Source organism: Haliaeetus albicilla, chromosome 24, assembly GCF_947461875.1.
Source record: "Haliaeetus albicilla chromosome 24, bHalAlb1.1, whole genome shotgun sequence".
Taxonomy (NCBI): Eukaryota; Metazoa; Chordata; class Aves; order Accipitriformes; family Accipitridae; genus Haliaeetus; species Haliaeetus albicilla.
In genome coordinates this window covers 663,434-683,288 of record NC_091506.1, presented here as the reverse complement: position 1 = coordinate 683,288, position 19,855 = coordinate 663,434, and the positions used below count along the sequence as shown (strand labels likewise).

General features: G+C 37.5%; 1 protein-coding gene across 3 annotated transcripts in view; it reads left to right on the top strand.

Annotated features, from left to right (window-relative positions):
* The window catches only part of IFT122 (intraflagellar transport 122), a 33,714-nt gene that overhangs the window by 1,344 nt on the left and 12,515 nt on the right, over nt 1-19,855 (top strand). For 2 of the 3 annotated variants that reach the window (XM_069811740.1, XM_069811741.1), the window contains exons 3-17: nt 627-711; nt 1,571-1,649; nt 2,451-2,527; nt 2,965-3,031; nt 4,060-4,206; nt 6,185-6,260; nt 6,812-7,003; nt 7,788-7,926; nt 8,550-8,752; nt 9,218-9,355; nt 10,125-10,289; nt 11,188-11,385; nt 13,022-13,162; nt 14,889-14,942; nt 16,964-17,125. In XM_069811740.1, the coding sequence (XP_069667841.1) occupies nt 627-711; nt 1,571-1,649; nt 2,451-2,527; nt 2,965-3,031; nt 4,060-4,206; nt 6,185-6,260; nt 6,812-7,003; nt 7,788-7,926; nt 8,550-8,752; nt 9,218-9,355; nt 10,125-10,289; nt 11,188-11,385; nt 13,022-13,162; nt 14,889-14,942; nt 16,964-17,125 (1,923 nt within the window). Of the gene's footprint in view, nt 1-626; nt 712-1,570; nt 1,650-2,450; nt 2,528-2,964; nt 3,032-4,059; nt 4,207-5,105; nt 5,268-6,184; nt 6,261-6,811; nt 7,004-7,787; nt 7,927-8,549; nt 8,753-9,217; nt 9,356-10,124; nt 10,290-11,187; nt 11,386-13,021; nt 13,163-14,888; nt 14,943-16,963; nt 17,126-19,855 lie in introns of all 3 variants that reach the window. The other variant, XM_069811742.1, reaches the window with a different exon arrangement.

Below are 19,855 nucleotides of genomic sequence, written 5' to 3'. Positions count from 1 at the left end.
AGGGGAAAGAAACTCAAACTGATGTCCCTGCTTTGTGAGAAACTTCAACTAGAGCCTTTTGCAGTTCCCTGGGTCTGCTTGCCTGCTGCTAACCCATCAGCAAGAGCAGCTCAGGACCACACTTCTCACGGTTCCTGCAGAGCTTTCAGATGGGGCCAGTGTAGAAACTGCAGGGATGGATGGATGGCATGATTATAGAGATAGAGTTCAGAACTGCTGCAGGACAGCAGGCTTTAGTACTTTCAGTGCTTGCATAATGGTATATTTAGTGATGGTCTTTTCCAGTAATTTATTATGTTTAGACATCTTATGTGGGGAAAGAAGTAAAACAAGCTGGCCAAATCAGGTGTTTGGAAATTTCTTTTGTGCACGTAATATTCTAATACCGAGTCTTCTTTCATTCTGAGAAGTATCACGTTAAGGAAAGCTGCTTCTACATTTTAAAACGTTGTGTCTTGCATGGACTGTATGTTATGCAAGAAAGCAAACACAAAAGAAACTGTGTAGTCTTGTTGGCCTTCAGTAATTTTACATCCTAGTCCTCACTGGAAGATTTTTTTAATGTATGGTTTTTGTTTGTATGTTTGTGTTTTGTTCCCACCCACCCCCTCCCCCCATTTAAATAGGTATATGATACTTCTGATGGAACCTTAATTCAGCCTTTGAAAGGACATAAGGACACTGTATACTGTGTGGCTTATGCTAAAGATGGTAAATATCACTTTGGGGGGCTTTGTTAGTCTGGTTTGTAAAGTGCACATCTTCCATTTCTTATTGCCAATTGATAAATAGAGAAATCGGGGTTGTTTCAGTAACAGTATCCTGAACACGTGTGTGAGTGCTGGTGTTTTGTTTGTTTTTTAATGGAGAATTTGAACTGCTGTACAAATGCTACATGCAGAAGTACTGTATTTTTACATGTAAGGCTACCTGTTAATGCAAGAACTGTAGTCCCTGCTTCCTCTTCCCTTTTACTTCAGTGACGGTTAAGTTTATATTTGTGGGGTAATGTGAGGAGAAGGCTTACCCCAGAGATCCCTCTTTCTAGTATACCACCTGCCTCTGATTTTTATTCCCAGAATTCCTCTATCCTGAAGCTTTCTGATCTTCTGATCCTTCACACATTACCATGCTCACTAGAGACCTTACTCTGCTTTCAATTCTTTCATTGCCTCAGATTCTCATTCTGTGGGGACTTACTGTCTGTGGGCTCAGAGGACTTCCTCTCAAATATTACTGTGTTAAGTTACAGGTGATACCTGTGAAAATGTACCATTTTTGCCTTGGCACTGTTAACATAAATCTCCAACCTGTTACTGACAGTGTTGGAAAGACTGTCTACTTGCTTGTGTTGCTGGGCTTTAATGAGGTGCGCTCTATGGGAATAAGAAAATAAAGTCATCGGAGTTTCACATAGTTGGAGAGACGCAGTCATGTGAAGACACTTGCAGTGTTAGGCCCTTTATTACTTGAGGTTTGTCAAGTTCAAGAACTTCTTGCTCTCTCTTTGATTATTTGGAGTGAAAGTGATTCTTGTATGTGTGGGATTTAAATTATATCTAATTCCTAGGCAAACGTTTCGCATCTGGCTCTGCTGATAAAAGTGTGATAATTTGGACTTCAAAGTTAGAAGGAATTCTGAAATACACGTAAGTGATGCCTTTCAATTCTGTGTCTCTCAAAAGTGGACTTTGATTATGCACTTCTGCTGTCAACGAGTACATGCTGTTAGATTTGGAAGAAGGTTGACTAAGGTCAGAGAAAATGCCGGGGGGAAGAGGAGGGGGAAGAGGAAGAGAACAGTCAAAGTATCTGAATGAGGCAGGAAAGCAATTAAAGGCATAAAATAGGGTGGGAAGTCTAGATAAGTCTCTGAATTTAGAGGGCTGGCAGGGAACTGGAGAAACTGTATAGATCAAAATAAAATGAAACTGAATATGACTCTGATCTTGTATAATAAACAAAATTAATATAATTCTTGTTCAAAGACCAAATTGAAGATAAGCTTTGGTACTTTCGGTATATTTCCATCTTTCTTCTGGCTTTCTTTTTATGTCATCCCTCTTAAGTGACATCTTCAAATTCTGTTTCTGAATGTGTGTGTACATTTATTGCTAGTTAGTATACACAAGCTAGTGTACTACTTGGAGCATACACAAGCATACTTGTTTTAGAATTCGGGTATAACCTTTAATTATATTTCACAAACCACCATCAACGTACATTTTTAGCTAATCTGGATGAAATACAGTGAATCCTGCCACTTGGAGACAATTTTTTAAAGGTTTATTACTGATGTAGTTTACAGTAATTGCAGATTTATTTGATATAATGTAAACTGATCGAATTATTTCTGGCATCTGGTAAAACTTTCAGCTTATCTTGCTGAAAGTCAGAAAAGGGGGCATTTAAGAATGATTTATTGAAATATGATTGTAACTTCATTCTAGGCATAATGACTCTATACAGTGCGTTTCATACAATCCTCTTACTCATCAGTTGGCATCCTGCTCTTCCAGTGATTTTGGTATGTCATCTTCTTCTAACTTCTCCATTAAGCCAGTAAATTCTGTTAAGTTGTATAGCTAAGCTAACTACAGATAGGTTCAGCTCTTTATATCCAGAAGAGATGAGATATAAAGCTACCTAAAGTTAAGTAACATCAGATACGTATTTAAATCACTTAAACTCAATTGGAAAGGACTATGTAGTGAGGTGCCACAGGGTAAAATGTACTACTTTGTTACCATGATTTTTTGCGGAGACATCCTCTGTGTTATTTAGATGGATTTTTTTTCCCATTTACTGATATATAATATGCATTTAAATGTCCTTCTAGCAATGGATGAGACCTTGATCCCTCTGAAATCCCAGCTGAGTTTTCTGACAATATTAGTTTCTAATCTGAACACTGGTAGATGCTTACTTGTTATTTACTTTGGCTTTTTGTTTGCTTTAATCAAGGCTTGTGGTCTCCTGAACAGAAGTCAGTCTCTAAACATAAAACTAGCAGTAAGATTACTTGCTGTAGGTAAGTTTTCAGGATTGCCTATGTCACTTAAGTTAGTTTTAATACAAACCATTCAAAATAATGTGCAAGCTTAAAGAAAAAAAAGTGCAAGTGAAGTAGTTCAACATATGCAGAGACAGTACGTAGTAGTATGAGATAGGCTCTCCTTGCTGTTCCGTAGCATTGTGTCCTTTGTGCTGCCTCGCTGTTCTCATCATTAAAATACCTGAGTACTGTTTATAATGCTCCAGTAGGAATATGACTAATATTTATCCAAGATGATTTGTTCATTCTTGTGCAGTCTTCTTGGCAAGACGCACACCACCCCCCACCACCCCCTTTTTAGTAGCAAAGTGTTTTGGTTTTTATTTGGTACTGTTTATAACTGAATTCTTCTGAAAGTATCAGAGAGGTGTTCCAATCTTGAGCAAGTGTCTTAACTTTTCTCTCCCTCTGTTTAGCCATCTTGTGCAATAACAATAAAATGAGGAAAAATAATTATACTTTTTGTTTGTAGAGCTGTTCATCTCCTCTGTTGTTGGTATTTTCAGTAGGAGGAGATATGACCATTATGGGGAACCTGAGGCAAGGGTACATTAATTTGTGTAAAGTCATCCATCTAACTACAGTAGAGGCGAGAATAGAAACGAGGTCTCCTGTCCCACACCATGCAGTTTTATCTGATCAGAGTTCTAAATGTGGCTTTTAAAACAGTCTGGTCTACTGCCAACACTGTCATCCCCAAAAATGTATCTGTTACTTAGCACATGTTAGAAGTATTGCAAGCAGATGATAGCTTTAATTTTTTTTTATTTCTACATTTTTTTATTTCTGTGTATATTATAAAATGTTCTTGCTGTAGTGCATGCTGTTGCCATAAATGTGGATTTAGATGCATAAACAAACTGTAGGATTACTGGCTATCTCCCAGAACTCCCTCTTGGAAGTATATGTCAATCTATCATCCCTATTTGAGTATGCTGTACCATCCTACCTTCCTGCTGCTTGTTTTTAGTAGTTTGTTCTTCAGTATGTGTGTGTTTTACCAGCTGGACAAATGATGGCCAGTATCTTGCTTTGGGGATGTTCAACGGCATTGTCAGCATAAGGAATAAAAATGGTGAAGAGAAAGTTAAAATAGAGCGTACAGGGGGTGCTTCATCTCCAATATGGTCAATTTGTTGGAATCCATCCAGGTAAATAATTTCATCCTTCCTTTTTTCATGCCAAATAGATAATCCTTGGCTTATTGATTGCAGAAAGGCTTGACTTTTATCCCTGCTGAACAGATTAATGCCATGTACGTTACCTTTTTTTTTAAGTGATTATGTATTGGGACTTTGGCTTTGCTGCCAGTCTTTAACTGAATGGAGAAACTGGGAACATGTTCCACTTAAATCATAGAATCATTTGGGTTGGAAAAGACCTTTAAGATCAACTCCAACAGTTAACCTAGCACTACCAAGTCCCACTAAACCATGTCCCTAAGCGACACATCTACATGTCTTTGAAATACCTTCAGGGATGGTGACTCAACCACTTCCCTGGGCAGCCTGTTCCAGTGATTGATAACCCTTTCAGTGAAGAAATTTTTCCTAATATCCAATCTAAACCTCCCCTGGTACAACTTGAAGCCGTTTCCTCTTGTCCTATCACTTGTTATTTGGGAGAAGAGACTGACACCCACCTCACTGTAACCACCTTTCAGGTAGTTGTAGAGAGCGATAAAGTCCCCCCTCAGCCTCCTTTTCTCCAGACTAAACAACCCCAGTTCCCTCACCTGCTCCTCATAAGACTTGCGCTTCAGGCCCTTCACCAGCTTTGTTGCCCTCCTTTGGACACACTCCAGCACCTCAGGGTTTCTTGTAGTGAGGGTCCCAAAACTGAACACAGTATTTGAGGTGCAGCCTCACCAGATCTCAAGAAACATTCCTTTTTTCTTTTATATTGTTTTTGGTTTGGTTGGTTGGTTTTTTTTTTTTAGGGGGGGCAGATTCTGTTTGGATTGGGGGGAGAAGAAAGGGGAGCTGTTTTTTTCACTCCAATTCAGAGGGAATATTGTGCCAGATATGTGAATAAACAATTGCTATTGCAGTAGGTGGGAGAATTTTTGGAGTAGAGCAGATGAACAAGAGGAGTCAGCTCACAGCTATTTAGAGGAGATACCAGTGCTGAAATCCAGGCCTGGCAGTAGGCAGTATAGTCAGACAGAGGGAGAAGACCATGAGGAAGAAGAGACCTCTATGGATTTCAACTTGTGAGTGAAACTTCAAAGGAACATATGTATCTATACTATCTACAACAGTAATTTACAAAAAAGACCAAGGGCAGGAGAGTATTATGCAGGGTACAAAATCAGATATTCAGAAGTTAGGAAATTCTAGATTAATAGTTACCTGTATGGTCTTAATTTATTCTGCTAGTTATGTGTTCATTATGAGATGGTTCTTTAGTATGTGATACCTTTTCCTCACAGGTGCATGCATCATGCGTTGAGCAAAGGGAGGGTGCTTGCTAAACAGTTAACTTTTCATTAGTGTTTTTTGTCTGTTTCCTTTTTGTTCAGTTTATGGCTAGAGGCATTATTTGCAACAGAATGTTCAGATTGCTATCTCCCTTCTTCCTAGGCAAGAAGCTGTGGAGAAGGTGACTCTCAGTTTTGCTCCAAGCTGAACAGATCATGTCAGAGTACCAAAGTTAACAAATTTGAGACCTGAAGCCTTTCCTCTGTCTGCTGCTGGTCTCACATGAACGATTTTTTCTTTTTCCCTGCCTTACACTGATAATTGTACTTTGCTCTTGCTCAGCTGTATTGAGTTTGATGTTATGGTGGCTTTGTACTACTGTAGCTAAGATCAGAATCAGAGCCCAGGTGCTTCATCTGTTTAAGGGACCATTAGCTTCACTGTACCCACTGCTTATATAGCTGTATGTGAAGTGATACATCAAGTTTTGCAGTTACTCCTGTAAAGGAGACGGATTTTTGTTTTAAGTCTCCAAGCTGTCTTCCTCAGTTTTAAATGGCAAGATGTATCTGCTGTCCTCTCAGTTTGTGCTTTTGTAAAAAGTAATATGAAGTAAATTCTGCTATCCTATTATTTGGTTCTGTTGCTCTAAGAAATTTATTAATAAATTGCTGTAGAGTTACTACATAATTTTTCTTCTTTTTCTTAGAGATGAACGCAATGATATTTTAGCTGTGGCAGACTGGGGTCAGAAACTTTCCTTTTACCAGCTTAGTGGCAAACAGGTATGTTCTAGAAAGCACACTCAAAGAGTGGCAGGGTATTTCTGATTCTGTTTTGTGTCCTATATTCAAAGTGTTTGTATACTAGTGCTTCATTAACTACATTAAATGTTTTCTGTTTTCCCAACCTTTTATGAGTCTGCTTTTTTTTTTAAACCATCTTTTCCCTCAGCTCTTGTTTCTCCCATGGCAACTCAGCTGCTGTCTTACAGTTCTTGTATTAAAGCCCTTACAACTTTGCTGACTTTTGTGATATGGTTTACTGGTCTGTAGAGGACATCTTTGTATTTTTTCCAACTGGTTAAAGGGAGTTTTGCGAGTTGCTTGCATTCTGAGTAGACTAGTTTGGTAGTGGAGGGATTTTTCGATGTATTTTAGAACTGCCTTTGGGAATCTCAATATAGCCAGTGGGTCTGGGGTATTGAAAAGTTGTGCATGGCCGGAGAGATGAGAAGGGTGGTATCAATGATGGCATTTGTTGTCTCAGGAAATAAGGAATGATCCTTTCATTAATGCTTTTGATATTTTTTTTTTTTTTTAATTTTCCCTTGTAGATTGGGAAGGACAGAATGCTCAATTTTGATCCTTGCTGTGTTAGCTATTTTACTAAAGGAGAGTATATTCTACTGGGAGGTTCAGATAAACAAGTTTCTCTCTTCACAAAGGATGGCGTGCGTCTTGGTACCATAGGAGAACAAAGCAGTTGGGTTTGGACATGCAAAGTTAAACCAGACTCCAACTATGTGGTGAGTAAGAACACTCCTCTGTCCTCTGACATTTTCACAGACAATTTCTCATATAAGGCAAGACCATAAATTTCAAACTCAGTTGCTTAGTCTAGACGTTCTTACTGAGGCAGCAGAACCTAAGCAGTATCTAGTGAGGTCCTAGAACTATCATTGAAATTAAAAATATCCTGCAGAAGTAAAACCTGGGCTGTAAGAAAGCTGTAAATGAGCATAACACCTGTTTTCAGATGGTAAGGCATTAGGTGCATCTTGGTTAAAAAAGAGAAAGGGAAAGAATTAAAAATGGCAGCTAATAACTTTCAGGTTGACAAAATCTAATTCCACGATGGGAGGAAAATGCTCAGATCTTTCTGAGTTTCTAGAATTACACCTTGTGGAAAATGCCTACAAGGCAACTGTTAGCCATAAATGCTGCACTCTTGTCATTGTACAAGATTGTGAAGAGATACAGAGTGAATTTAAAAACAAGCAAAAAAAAAAAAAAGCCTTCCCCCCCCCCCCCCCCCAAAAAACCCCAAACAAACACCAAAACACAAAACCAATGACAAAACCAAACCAAACCCCACCCACCCAACATGGTAGTCTCCATGGTCTATGATGAGATCAGTCCTCATTTTGCATTGCACTTTTACCGTTGTTTTAAGTACAAGTAGGCCATAATTGGTATCCATCTATACATTACACAGGAAAAGGAACATAATGTTCATATAAATACTACACATTTTGCCAATTCTCACCTACGTGTACCAATTAACTAAAATAATTTTCTTCTTGTGTTCAGGCAGTAGGATGCCAAGATGGAACAATATCCTTTTATCAGTTGATTTTCAGCACTGTTCATGGCCTTTATAAAGATCGCTATGCTTACAGAGACAGCATGACTGATGTTATTGTCCAGCACCTCATCACTGAACAAAAAGGTAATTTCACACTTGCAGTCAGGCCAAAGCTTCACTCTCATTCTGTTTTGTTTTGTTTTTTTAATTAATATCCATCAGAACACTTGGAGTAGATGCTGCATGTACCAGACAGATTGTTGTCACTTTGACAGTAAAACTGAGGGATACTGTTTGCAGGATAAGAGTGCAAACTTGGATTCTGGAGGGTCAGTGCTGACAAGCTTAGTGAAAGATGTGGGGATTTGGAAGGACGTTGGGCGGGGCAGAGGCTTTTAAGATAAGGTTTTAATCTTTGCAAATGAGATAAAAATAGTGTACGTGATATTTAGCTTTTTTTTTCTTACTTGCAGCCTCAAGGGTTTGTGTTGATTTCGTTTCTTCGTATCCACTGGCTTTTTATGGCAAGGAATCAAAGTCTTGCTCCAGAATGTGTTGTTGAAAAATAAGAGGGTGATAAATTGTGACAGGGATAGTAGATTACATAGATGCAGAACAACAAACATATCCAAGCAGGAATCTGTTTTTAATTTTAGAGGTGCTTTAGAAAGGTTCAATTTTAATGTGTTAGTAAGTTTTCTGATTTCTGTATCCATTATTTTTGTGTCAGCCTATACTGTATTGCTTTTGTGTTTTTTTCTCTCTAGTTAGAATAAAAGGCAGAGAGCTTGTAAAGAAAATTGCAATCTACAAAAACAGATTAGCAATCCAGATGCCAGAGAAAATCTTGATTTATGAGTTATACTCGGATGATTCTTCAGATATGTATTATCGGGTGAAAGAAAAGATAGTAAAAAAATTTGAATGCAACTTGCTGGTTGTATGTTCAGATCACATTATTTTATGTCAGGTATGTGCCTTAAAATCTCAAGTAGTCTTGGGGTGCATTCAGACTTTAAGATAGCTGTCCAAACATCTGGTAGGAAAAGATTGTACTGTGTATCTATTACAGTTTTTCCCCAAGGTGCCAATGTGTAGTATTGTTGTAATGTGCAGCACTGACGTACTTCTAAGCAATAGCTGTGGCATGCCACAGCTGGCTGTTTCAGTAAAACAGTCTCTGTAGTGAATTTGATAAATTAGCACATGATCCAGGGGAACACTATTAGAAAAAGGGTGGGGGTGTTCTTGTTTGCTTGTTCAGAGCATTGGAAAACCTTAAAGAATTCACCCTGTTAAATTGACTATTTGACTTCATGATTTTTATATGTAAAAGTAGGCACACATGCTAGTATAGGTATAAAGATAGCACATGAAAGACACAGGGTTTTATCTTTACATCCATGCAGTATTTTGTATATTATTGTGTCTTTAGGAGAAAAGATTGCAGTGCCTCTCATTTAGTGGCATTAAAGAACGAGAATGGCTAATGGAATCTCTTATTCGTTATATTAAAGTAATTGGAGGACCTCCAGGAAGAGAAGGCCTCTTAGTTGGTCTAAAGAATGGTCAGGTAACACATAATGTCTGGTATGTGTCTTTTCACTGCAAATAAAACCTGTTCTATGCTCTTGGGGGGGAGACCTTAGGAGCAGCACGCTCTTTTACAACCTGGAATTCTATTTGACAGAGTCTTATCTTGTGATTAAAAACTAATTACTTCTATCCTTCACATTCTCTGGCTGTAAAATTAATACAAACATGTTTAACTTTGTCTAAAATCTGTAAGTTGTTAGGAACAACTGACAAAAATTGAGTTCTTGGTGAACTGAGAGAGCATTTGTCTTTAGTGGGAGTTGGGGAGGTGTGTGTGTATACTTCTCCTGATGACCACTTGTGAAGGTGTGGATGATCTAGAGGTAAAACTGCTGTCTATTTCACAAGCCAGTTAGCAGCTGAAAATTTCAAACTGGACCCCAGAGGTATTGATACAGAGAACAAGAATAGAGAGGAAGTTGAGATTCTTTGTGTCTTCTGTATCTATGCTATATATTCCCATAATATTATATTAATGTAATTGTTTAACTAGTGGAGCATTAACAAATCCAGGATGTATAGCGTGTGATTTATTTGTATAGGCTTGCAACCTAGAGTATGTTGTGGAAACAAGTCTTTTCAACCTACCGCAAACTGAAAGCATTTTCTTCATTTTAATGCACAGTTTATATCTGAAAAAAATTGCAATTGCGTGCTTTAAACAGCATATAAGTTTGTACTGCTGTGCTATTACTAGGTTTAGGAACAAAAATGCGTGGACTGACTTTGGTTTCAAATGTGTCTAGATTCTGAAGATATTTGTTGATAATGTCTTCGCAATCGTCCTGTTGAAGCAATCCACAGCTGTGCGCTGTCTGGATATGAGTGCATCCCGAAACAAGCTGGCAGTGGTTGATGAAAATGATACCTGCCTAGTATATGATATTCATACCAAAGAGTTGTTGTTTCAGGTAAAATTCAAAGTTGTTTTTGGTTTGTTTGTTTTTTTTTTAAGGAAAAAAAAAAAAAAAGGAGGGGGGCAGCAGGGGGGTGGAAGTGGTTCGGAGCACAGACATAGTAAAGTGTTGCTGTGCAGAAATTCATATAACTGTCATTTAAGCCATTAATCACATTTTGTAGGATCTAACTGTGATCTATTTCTCTGTCGAAACTACCTTTTTAGAGATGGTAGACAAGGAATTAGAAGACAGGAGATATATGTGAGCAACAGCTGAATAAAGAGCACTTAAAGATGTGACCTTTTCAGTTTAATTTAGAGCTCTGTCCTGCTTCCCTTTGAAGCATTACAGTTAATGAGCATTTCGGCTTTATCATTAGTATGAACAGAATTAAAGCCTGAACTTCTTTGTTTGTCATGTATTTCCAGACTATAAAATGAATAATGATAATTCTCTCTTCATTGGCATTTTAGCAGTCACTCTAAGGGTTCATTCATTAATGTTGATGAAACATTTTCAGAGAACACTGGATAGAAAGTATGAAGTGCTACAAAGATAGGGTCTGTAACTTTGTTTTTGTAATGGGCAGAAAAATGATCAATTAAATGTGCTAGCTAACAGTGTATTATTGCGGAATTTTATATTACATTCTACAGTTTGATAGTATAGAGCATTAGTAAACAAAACAATGGAAAGATAATCACAGCTGTTTATTAAAATGTAAAATATGTCTGTGTAAATCTGTTCAGAAATATACTAGGCTTTAGAATATTACAAACATAAATAATAAGTGTGTGTGAGTAGACAGCCACGCTATAACAGGTCAAAAGTTCTAGCTGAAGGATGCATATTTCTTAGGAAAGAAGATGCGATTGCATCTGTTGTAATCCTCAGTTATTTTGCTCATTAGGAACCCAATGCTAATAGTGTGGCTTGGAATACACAGTGTGAGGATATGCTTTGCTTTTCTGGAGGGGGTTACCTCAATATCAAAGCTAGTAACTTCCCTGTTCATCAGCAAAAACTTCAAGGCTTTGTTGTGGGTTACAACGGCTCCAAGATCTTCTGTCTTCATGTTTTTTCTATGTCAGCTGTTGAAGTTCCGCAGGTAATCCTTTAATCTCATTAACTGTTGCTTTACATTTCATAAACATCAATGTTTAAGAAGTGAAGAAGCTTTTCTGAGATTTACTCGTATTTCATTACCATGATTGCAGTTCACAGTTTCTTCATCATTATTTAAGTTATATTGCATGATGTATTTTTTTTGTTTATTTGGCATTAGTTAAGCTAGTTTCCTTTTTGCTGTTGTTGATTGTTGTTTCTAATTCTCCCTTTCTAATTGCAAATGCATATAATCTAAAAGCAAAGATGAAGATAGGGTATGGGTGTTACCTCTTTCTGTAGTCTCTCTATGTACCTTTTCTCAAGTTGTAATTTCATTTTTCTTATGAGTACATCAAATACTGTCTTAGTGTTGCTTCATCTAGATGTGTTTAGACAATATTTAAGCTGTACATTTTAGTCTGAATGTATAGTACATATGTAGCCTTTATACTCTAAATTTAGAGATTGCCTTCCACAAAATCCTAGTTTATGCATTATGGGAAGCAATGGAAGAGTCTAAAACAGTCCAAGAAACTAAACAAAAACAGGAAAAGAAAAAAAAAAGATTCTGACTTACGCACCCAAGTGTGGGCAGGATTTGAGACCAAGAGTCAATGAAGAAGGCAAAGTGCCATGTGCTTTTATTAACTAATGGATACCTGTGTTACAGACTGCTGTCTGCTCCTCTGAGGCATTATGCAGATCCTTCATTAGGCTCTGGGTTGTCCGGTGTGGTTGACAGCCATGAGACTGACCAAGCCGAGTACACATTTTGTCTGGCTTTGGCATGCTGTAGGCACCAATATGCCACAAAATTATTGTGAAGTATCACAGAGGCATTTTTTTCAAAGCTATGCTTTTAGAGGGAGGGAATACCAAAAAGTATACAATTCTCAGCTGAATTGATAAAAATAACATAGAAATCAATCTGCATACTGGCTTTGGTGCAAACCCAGAGTTAAAGGCAATCTAGCTGCAGTGCTCCCCGTTTGTTCAAAGGGTTCGAGCTGTAGCTGCAGATCCTGAGCCTTAGTCTATCCGTGTCAGCCTGCAGTTGACAGTTTCTCCCTTTAATTCCCTTTTAGGGCCCGTCCTTGAGGTCAGTGCCTTTTGGGCTTAATAGTCGTAGTCTTGGTAAAATAGCTTTGTCATCAGGGTTGGCACGGAAGGGTTACCTCCTCATGATACCTCTTCCTGTTTTGTCTGAGTATTTCCAGGGATGCTTCACACTGGGCTGTTGTGCCACTTTTTGCGCTTTTAGCCTCTGAGAACAAACTACCCACTCCTTTGCTCGGCTTCCATAGTATTAAAAAAAAAAAGCTCACTGTGGATAATATTTAGCATGTACAATGCTCAGAAGAATTCACTTTCCTAACTACTTCCTAATATGCTGGGAACTGAAGATTTCAAGATGGATGAGTTTGGAATATAATTAACCCAGCTTGTCTAAAGATACAATAATAATCATCCCAGAATGTTGTTCTGTCTGTTACGCAAAAAATATACATTTATTCTCTGTGGAGCTTGTAATGGTTGTGATTAGAATATAATTTTTTTTCCCAATGTATGTAGAGACTTTCACTGATATATCTCAATATTATGGTTTCTGATACATGTTTTTCAATGGAAATCCTCAGTCTGCACCCATGTATCAATATCTGGAACGAAAAATGTTTAAAGAAGCCTATCAAATTGCGTGTTTAGGAGTAACTGATACTGACTGGAAAGAACTGGCCATGGAAGCCTTAGAAGGGCTGGAGTTTGAAACTGCTAAAAAGGTAAAGCAGTTATTTACTTATTTAGCAGAAAACTTGTTTTGTATTTTTTTTTTTATATCTCCGTAGTGTGTGTGTATAATATATGTTTTATGGCTGGAATACAAAGTGATGTTCCTGGGTTACTATCTTGCTTGTCTTTAGTGTATATATGTTATTCCACATACCAAAGAAAATGTTGGTTTGTTATATACTCAGGATCTTGAGATGAGGTTTCAAACTGCAGTCTAATTTATCTGTCTAGATAAATGCCATGTTCTAAATCAAAGTGTTAAATGCAGAGAAAATGGTTTCTTTCATCTGCTGGAAAATGCATTAATGAATTTGAGGGAAATAGAACTGGAAAGTTGTTCGGTGGTGCTGCTGACCACCGGGTGGCAGCAAAGAATGCCTTAGCTGACACCCCCCCCCCCCCGTGCTATAAACTTACCCTTTTTCCCCCTAAGCATTTGATACAACCTCAGTTCAAATGTGGAGGTTTCATATTCTTTGATATCTACACACTAATGTTCTTTGAAGGCAATGGTGATGGGATGTCATCGTTTTAGTTGTTTTCTATCTGAAATGCCTTGGGTTTGGGAGTGGCCCATAAATGGGCGTATACTGAAGAACAGAGTTTTCTCCAGCATAAAATACTTCCCTATTTTCTTTCACCACCTTCTCTCAAATAAAAGAGGGCGAACTGAGTTCAGTGTCATGAATATTGTATAAAAGACAAAACATTCTAAAAATATGCAGGGAATAGCCTGTAATGATAGGCATCTTTTAATAACAAGTTTTTTTTAAAGGAAATTAAATGCTTTATTTTTCTTTTTTTCCCTTAAGTGGAGACATCAGAATAATTCCAGTTTCATGGATGGCTTTATGCAAATCGATATTCTTAAAAAGAAGTTTTCAGTGCCTCCTTGGAATTTTAAAGTAGTGCCCTCTTAGAATTAGAGCGGATTAATTTGAACAAAAGCAGCTTCTTGACATTAAAGGCTCTCATAGTTCCTAGTCCGATCTGGTGTAAGCAGAATATTCTATGCCCTCTTAAGCATTAGTTTGGTTAGAAGTCTTGAACATGCAGTCTAAAGAGTTAAATTTCTATTTTTTGATGCATGTCAAGAATAAGTGCTAAGCTGCTGTAACTCGCACGTGACTTTGCCACTTGAGACTTTGAGTTGCACATTTATCTCCATTTGCAAAAGATATTACACTGTCTTGCAGTACTTTTATCTTACCGTCTTCTTACTTCCTTTCCTCTCCCTGAGCTACTTCCATACTGGATTTTTAGAATGGTATAAAAACTATAAGCATATGCAGTATGCTTTGGCAATATGATCAATTATATGTTCTACATTGTAATAGTTCCCTTAAATTTCCTTGTCTGTATCATGCCTCACATCAAAGTGGAAAAGCTGTAAAAAGGCCAGCACAAAACTATGTAATATTTTAAATGGCATTTTATATTTCTTGGGGGACTGACATATGTACACCTACTAGTCCCTGCCTTTGCTGTTTCTTTTCAGTGATAGGCTGTTTGGATTGTACCCTTGTCTTATTAACTGTAATGCCTCAGGGGCCACAGCTGTAGTCAGAGCCCATCAGGTTAGGGACTACGCAAACACAAACCCCAGCATATTTCTGTCTGTCCTGTTTGCATGAAGACAACTTTATGCATAACAATACTTTGATTGTTCTGGCTTTTCCAGTTAATTCCTTTTATTCTTTTTTTTCTTTTCAATAGGCATTTACCAGGGTACGAGACCTTAGGTATTTAGAATTGATCAGCAGTATAGAGGTAAGAGAGTGTTAAAGATAGTGTATTTTCTTATGCTTAGTACTATGCCAAAATCAGTACTTTCTGTTTTGGAGGGACTTTTGTTCAGATTGTGCTTCTGACTGTTGGAGATGTGTTTAGAGTGAAAACTCATGATTAGCAGAGGTGACTCAAATTCTAGTCATATGACTGAAACTTCACAGGAAAAAAAATGGGGCTGTGGGACAATGAGAACTTCTGAAACTGTCTTCAGGAAAACTGGAAAAACATTCAATATTCAGTTAATAATTGGTAGAATACTACTGTGCTAACAGAGCTTAGTACAGAATACTTCATAAACACGAGTTAATTAAGCCTTTCCTTACCCCCTGGAGGTAGGTAATTACTATTATCTCTTCTTTGCAGAGCCAGAAACAGGCCCAGAGAAATAAAATAAAAAACTCGAGGTCTCATGACAAGTCTGTGACAACTGGAAATAGAATTTGGGATTCCTTACTTCCATACTGTGCTCTAATCACTAGTTCTTATTCTTTTCACACTTCTTGATAGAATTTCACTGGACAATAACTGTCTGTCATGAGCACATTAAAAGACATGGTATCACCCTTATCCTTTTACAAAGACTGCATGATAATGCTTAGTTTAAAGATCTGTGTTGAGATGGCATAAAGGGAATTCTTCTTTCTCGTGCTAATCAGATTTATACCTTCTCTGAGAGAATACGTTCCTTGTCTTCCATTTCTGCAGAGCTGTCCTGGTTCTGTCAAAACACCTGTTGGTTGCAGTTAACTTTGCTTGGTATCTAACATGGGACAAAGTTCTGTGCTAGAAGCCCCCCCCCCCCTTTTTTTTTTTTTTATTACTTTTAAAGGGTAGATAGGTATATGAGAGCATTCTCTTACCACTACTAACCTTCCTTTTCCACATATGCTTCACCAGATCTGCATCTATTGAGGATAATCTGGAATTGGCATGTTATATTCTGTTTAATGATAAAGATTCCCTTCATAAATAAGCATCAACTTTCAGACTTCTTGAAAAAGTTCCTTCTGAAGTGAGAGTTCTACATCATTGCTCACTCTTGCTTGTGGTCTATCCAATTCCTTTTAAGGCTTGTAAGGGTGTAACTAAGCACACGTGTTCCATTAATATAATGGTTTTCTCTCAGTAATGGCACTTTTTTTTTGTTCTAATTGATGACAGCAGGAAACATAGCTGCCAGATCTTTGTATCTGGCGAGATTCTGTGAAGTCTTTAAAAAATGGTGTAACAACTCCTCTGATTATTCTTTTAACCAAGTTTTTAAAGGGAACTTTCAACACCAGTCCAGTATCAGCCTAGTCAATAAGTGTGACCAGAAAGAGTGATGGCTGAGTTTCCTTTGGCAGTAGAGAATTGAATTTGTATGCTCATGGAATACTTTTCCCCCGTTTGTGCAGTTTTTAAATTCAATTCACATCTATGTATTTCCCTATGAGGTGGGCTGGAAGTGACTGCTGCCTACCTGAAATTAGGAGCTCTTGTATGTGGGGACAGTGGTGGTGACACTGTTTTTTTATTCAGAGGCAGGTTAACATACTTTTTGAATCTGCTTATTGCTAGCTATTATTTTCATGTTTGTCATCCTACCCGCACATATTGTTAATGTAGCCAAATTATATGCTAGTGAGTTTCTACAGGAGAAAATGAGGAACCCATCAGATGCCTTTTTTAAAATAGCATAGCATAATGATAGCGTGTGTTCATTTTCCTGTGCGAAATCCAGAGAAATGATTTTTTCATTACTTCGGTTTGTATAGTGACATTTAATTTTGTTCTTCCTAATTTTAATTAAGAAGGGATTTAATCCTTTAATTATAAATTCACCAGAAATGTAGGAGAGGCATAATTAGGATATCCTGTTACAGGTTTTTATTAACAGTTAAAATCTAAGCCTGAAAATCTAATTCTTCAATGGCTATTTCTCACCTAGGTCCTGATGATCTAGAATATTTTCTGCATCTCTTTCTTTTTTTTTGCCTTTTTTTTTTTTTCTTCCCCAGGAGCGGAAGAAGCATGGAGAGAACAACAATGAACTGTTCCTAGCAGATGTTTATGCCTACCAGGGAAAATTCCATGAGGCAGCAAAGTTGTACAAAAAGAGTGGACATGAAAACCTAGCTCTCGATATGTACTCTGATTTACGCATGTTTGACTATGCAAAGGTAATAGTTTGCAGCTCAATATTTAAATGCAGAAATATTTATGTACCTGTAACTGTTTTCAAAGTACAATCCTACAAAAGGATGAAATGCGGGCTTTGAATTCCAACTTTATTTTCTCAGTTAATTGGTTGAAGTTCATTTGGCTTATAAGGGGGAAAATGGTTATTTTCTGCGCGTAGATGTAATGGTAGCCTTTTTCTTCAGAGTCTTCTATTGAGGTAGCAGATTGTTTTGTGTAGTAGTCTCAAATGTGTCCATGGAATTCATGGCTTTTCAGTGGACTTTTTTGTTGGTCACCACCAAAGGAAACTCTTTCATTGTGATTATATAGTAGTATTCATAGTAATTTTCCTTTTTTTAAAAAACTTAGTATTTCATTTTTATGACTGGTTCTTCCCCATTATCTTGCTCAAGAGTCCCTTTTTATTTTTCTGTCTTCCAAAGATAAGAAGGTAGTAGACATGTGAAGTGGAGGTGAGCACACCATGCGTTTAATTCACTTCTGTATTATAATAAAAATATTTTTCTTTCAGAGTTTGAACTTAAATAGGTATGTTAGTTCTATATTACTGTATTTTATAAAGTGTATAATATACTAACCAAGTATATTTTTATTTACTGGAGAATTTTCTTCCAAAGATTCAATATGTCTTGGCTTTTTTTTAAACTTTGTTTTCATGTAGAAATAAATTGAATATGGTTTTAAAAAGTGATGTTTTTATATGGTGATAAGAAAGCATTACTTGGCTTTTAAGTCCTCTATGGTGTTTTCTTATCAAAATCCCTGAGAATGCATGTGCTGTTTAGTCTCATTCATCACTCGTCAGAGCCTTGTTCTGCCCAATACAGGACAAAGACTTTACCATGACATGCATATCGACTGTTTTAGCATAGATTCCACAAACTCTGTGTGCTACAGAGAAATCTTTTTTTTTTTTCCAAGAGCTTAATATAAATACTTTGGGGCTTTGCTGATGTAAGTCTGACTTCCACTATTTTTGGCTGATGAGTCTTTGTTAGCTTCAGTGTTTTGGCTCCTCTTGAACATAAATGTAATTCATAGATGAAAATTTTCCCATAAGTCTTCATAAGAATCTTTTAATTCTTGGCTGTAGTCATGTCTATATTTAACTAGCAGAGAGCAAAAGGTCTTGTGTCTCCTGTCCTTGAAAGTAACTCCATGCAGAGGAAATTAAAGGTACTTCATAGCATATGAAGGAAGCTTTCTGTGCAGGGAGTGCACAGTACATGGAGGAATATTTAAACCCCCCTTGTTTGCCAGTTATTTTTCCAAGGAAAGATATATGGGGGGGGGGGGGGGGGGGTGTTTTTGTGTTGGGTTTTTGTTGTAGTTGCTGGTGGTGGTGGTGGTGTTTTAATGCTGCCAGAATTATGTAAAGGGACCCTTACAGAATCTGATTTCTTGTGCTTGACTTTGATTAGCTCTGGCTAGAGAGTCCAGACTGGAGGCAGAGGTCAGGAAGTCCTTTGATATCTGGTCATAGGCTTGTTATCACAGTACCAGATCACAAATTACTGAGAACTCACAAAAAACTCTTTATACTGTAAGAAGCAGAGCTTTTGATTTTTAGAGTTATTTTGGTGACCTAAGCTGGCAAACAAGTTGTGTCAAAGATACTGTTCAACTTGATTCTTCGCTTCAGTTTTTCCTATTCAAAGACGTATCATGACATCCTTATAGTTATTCAGTTGAATCAGGGCTGTGTTGCAGTAGATAATGCTAGAGCAAAATCCTATATGGAGCTCATTTAAGAGCTGACATAGAGATGGCATATAGTTCTGTACCTGTCAACTGGCTGCATCAGGAAAACTGCTGAATTGTGGTAGTGGAACAGATCTGTTGTGTGGGTGCTTTTTATGGTTTCTTTTTCTCTTGTTTGTTTTGTTTTGTTTTTTAAATCTGAACCAGAATTTACCAGAAACACAGAGGATAAGGTGATTTTCCACTCTCTTCTTGCCTTTCCGTTTCTCCTTTGTTCTGATTTTTCATTTGATAGAAGCTGTTTTAATGGACAGTAGTCTGTTCTGTTAACAGACAAAACTGCCCTCAAGCGATCTTCTGGTGTTGAAGTACTTTTTTTTTTCTTTCCTTCCCCCCCCCCCACTGGCACATGATGTTGGCAGATGTGAACCATATGGTGCCAGGGCTTTGGTATTGGCAGAAGAAGCTGAGCAAACTATTAGAAATATTTCCAAAATGGTCAAAATGGTCATCATCACAGCATCCAGGTTTGGTGTTTGCATTCCTTGCAGAAGTCCAACCAGTTCAGAGTCACTCTCACTTTTGAGCAGCTGTCATTCCATCCTTACAGAAGAACTTTTTTGATATATTGCAATATAATTATCAAGTGTCTTTGCAGAAAATGAAATTTCAGCCTTTAATGGATTTGTGGCTAGGCATCCTGATACTAACATGTGATTAAGTGGGTATACTATTGTTACCTAAGGATGGGGTGGGGCTAGCTCATGTTTGAGAATGAAGCTGTACCTTCTTGGCTTGCAAAAGAAAATATGAAACTTGGAATTGATCTATTACAGTTCTTGAGATTAGTATTGTTTTGTTTTGGAAAGGCATGTTCCTGAAAAGCATGCAGGAATCATAATTTGTATCCACTTAAACAGGATCAACAGAGAGCAAGCTTCCCAAGAAATCAAGTGGGGATATATTGATTACCTCTGAGGCATCTGCATTGTCCTTCTCCTGGCACT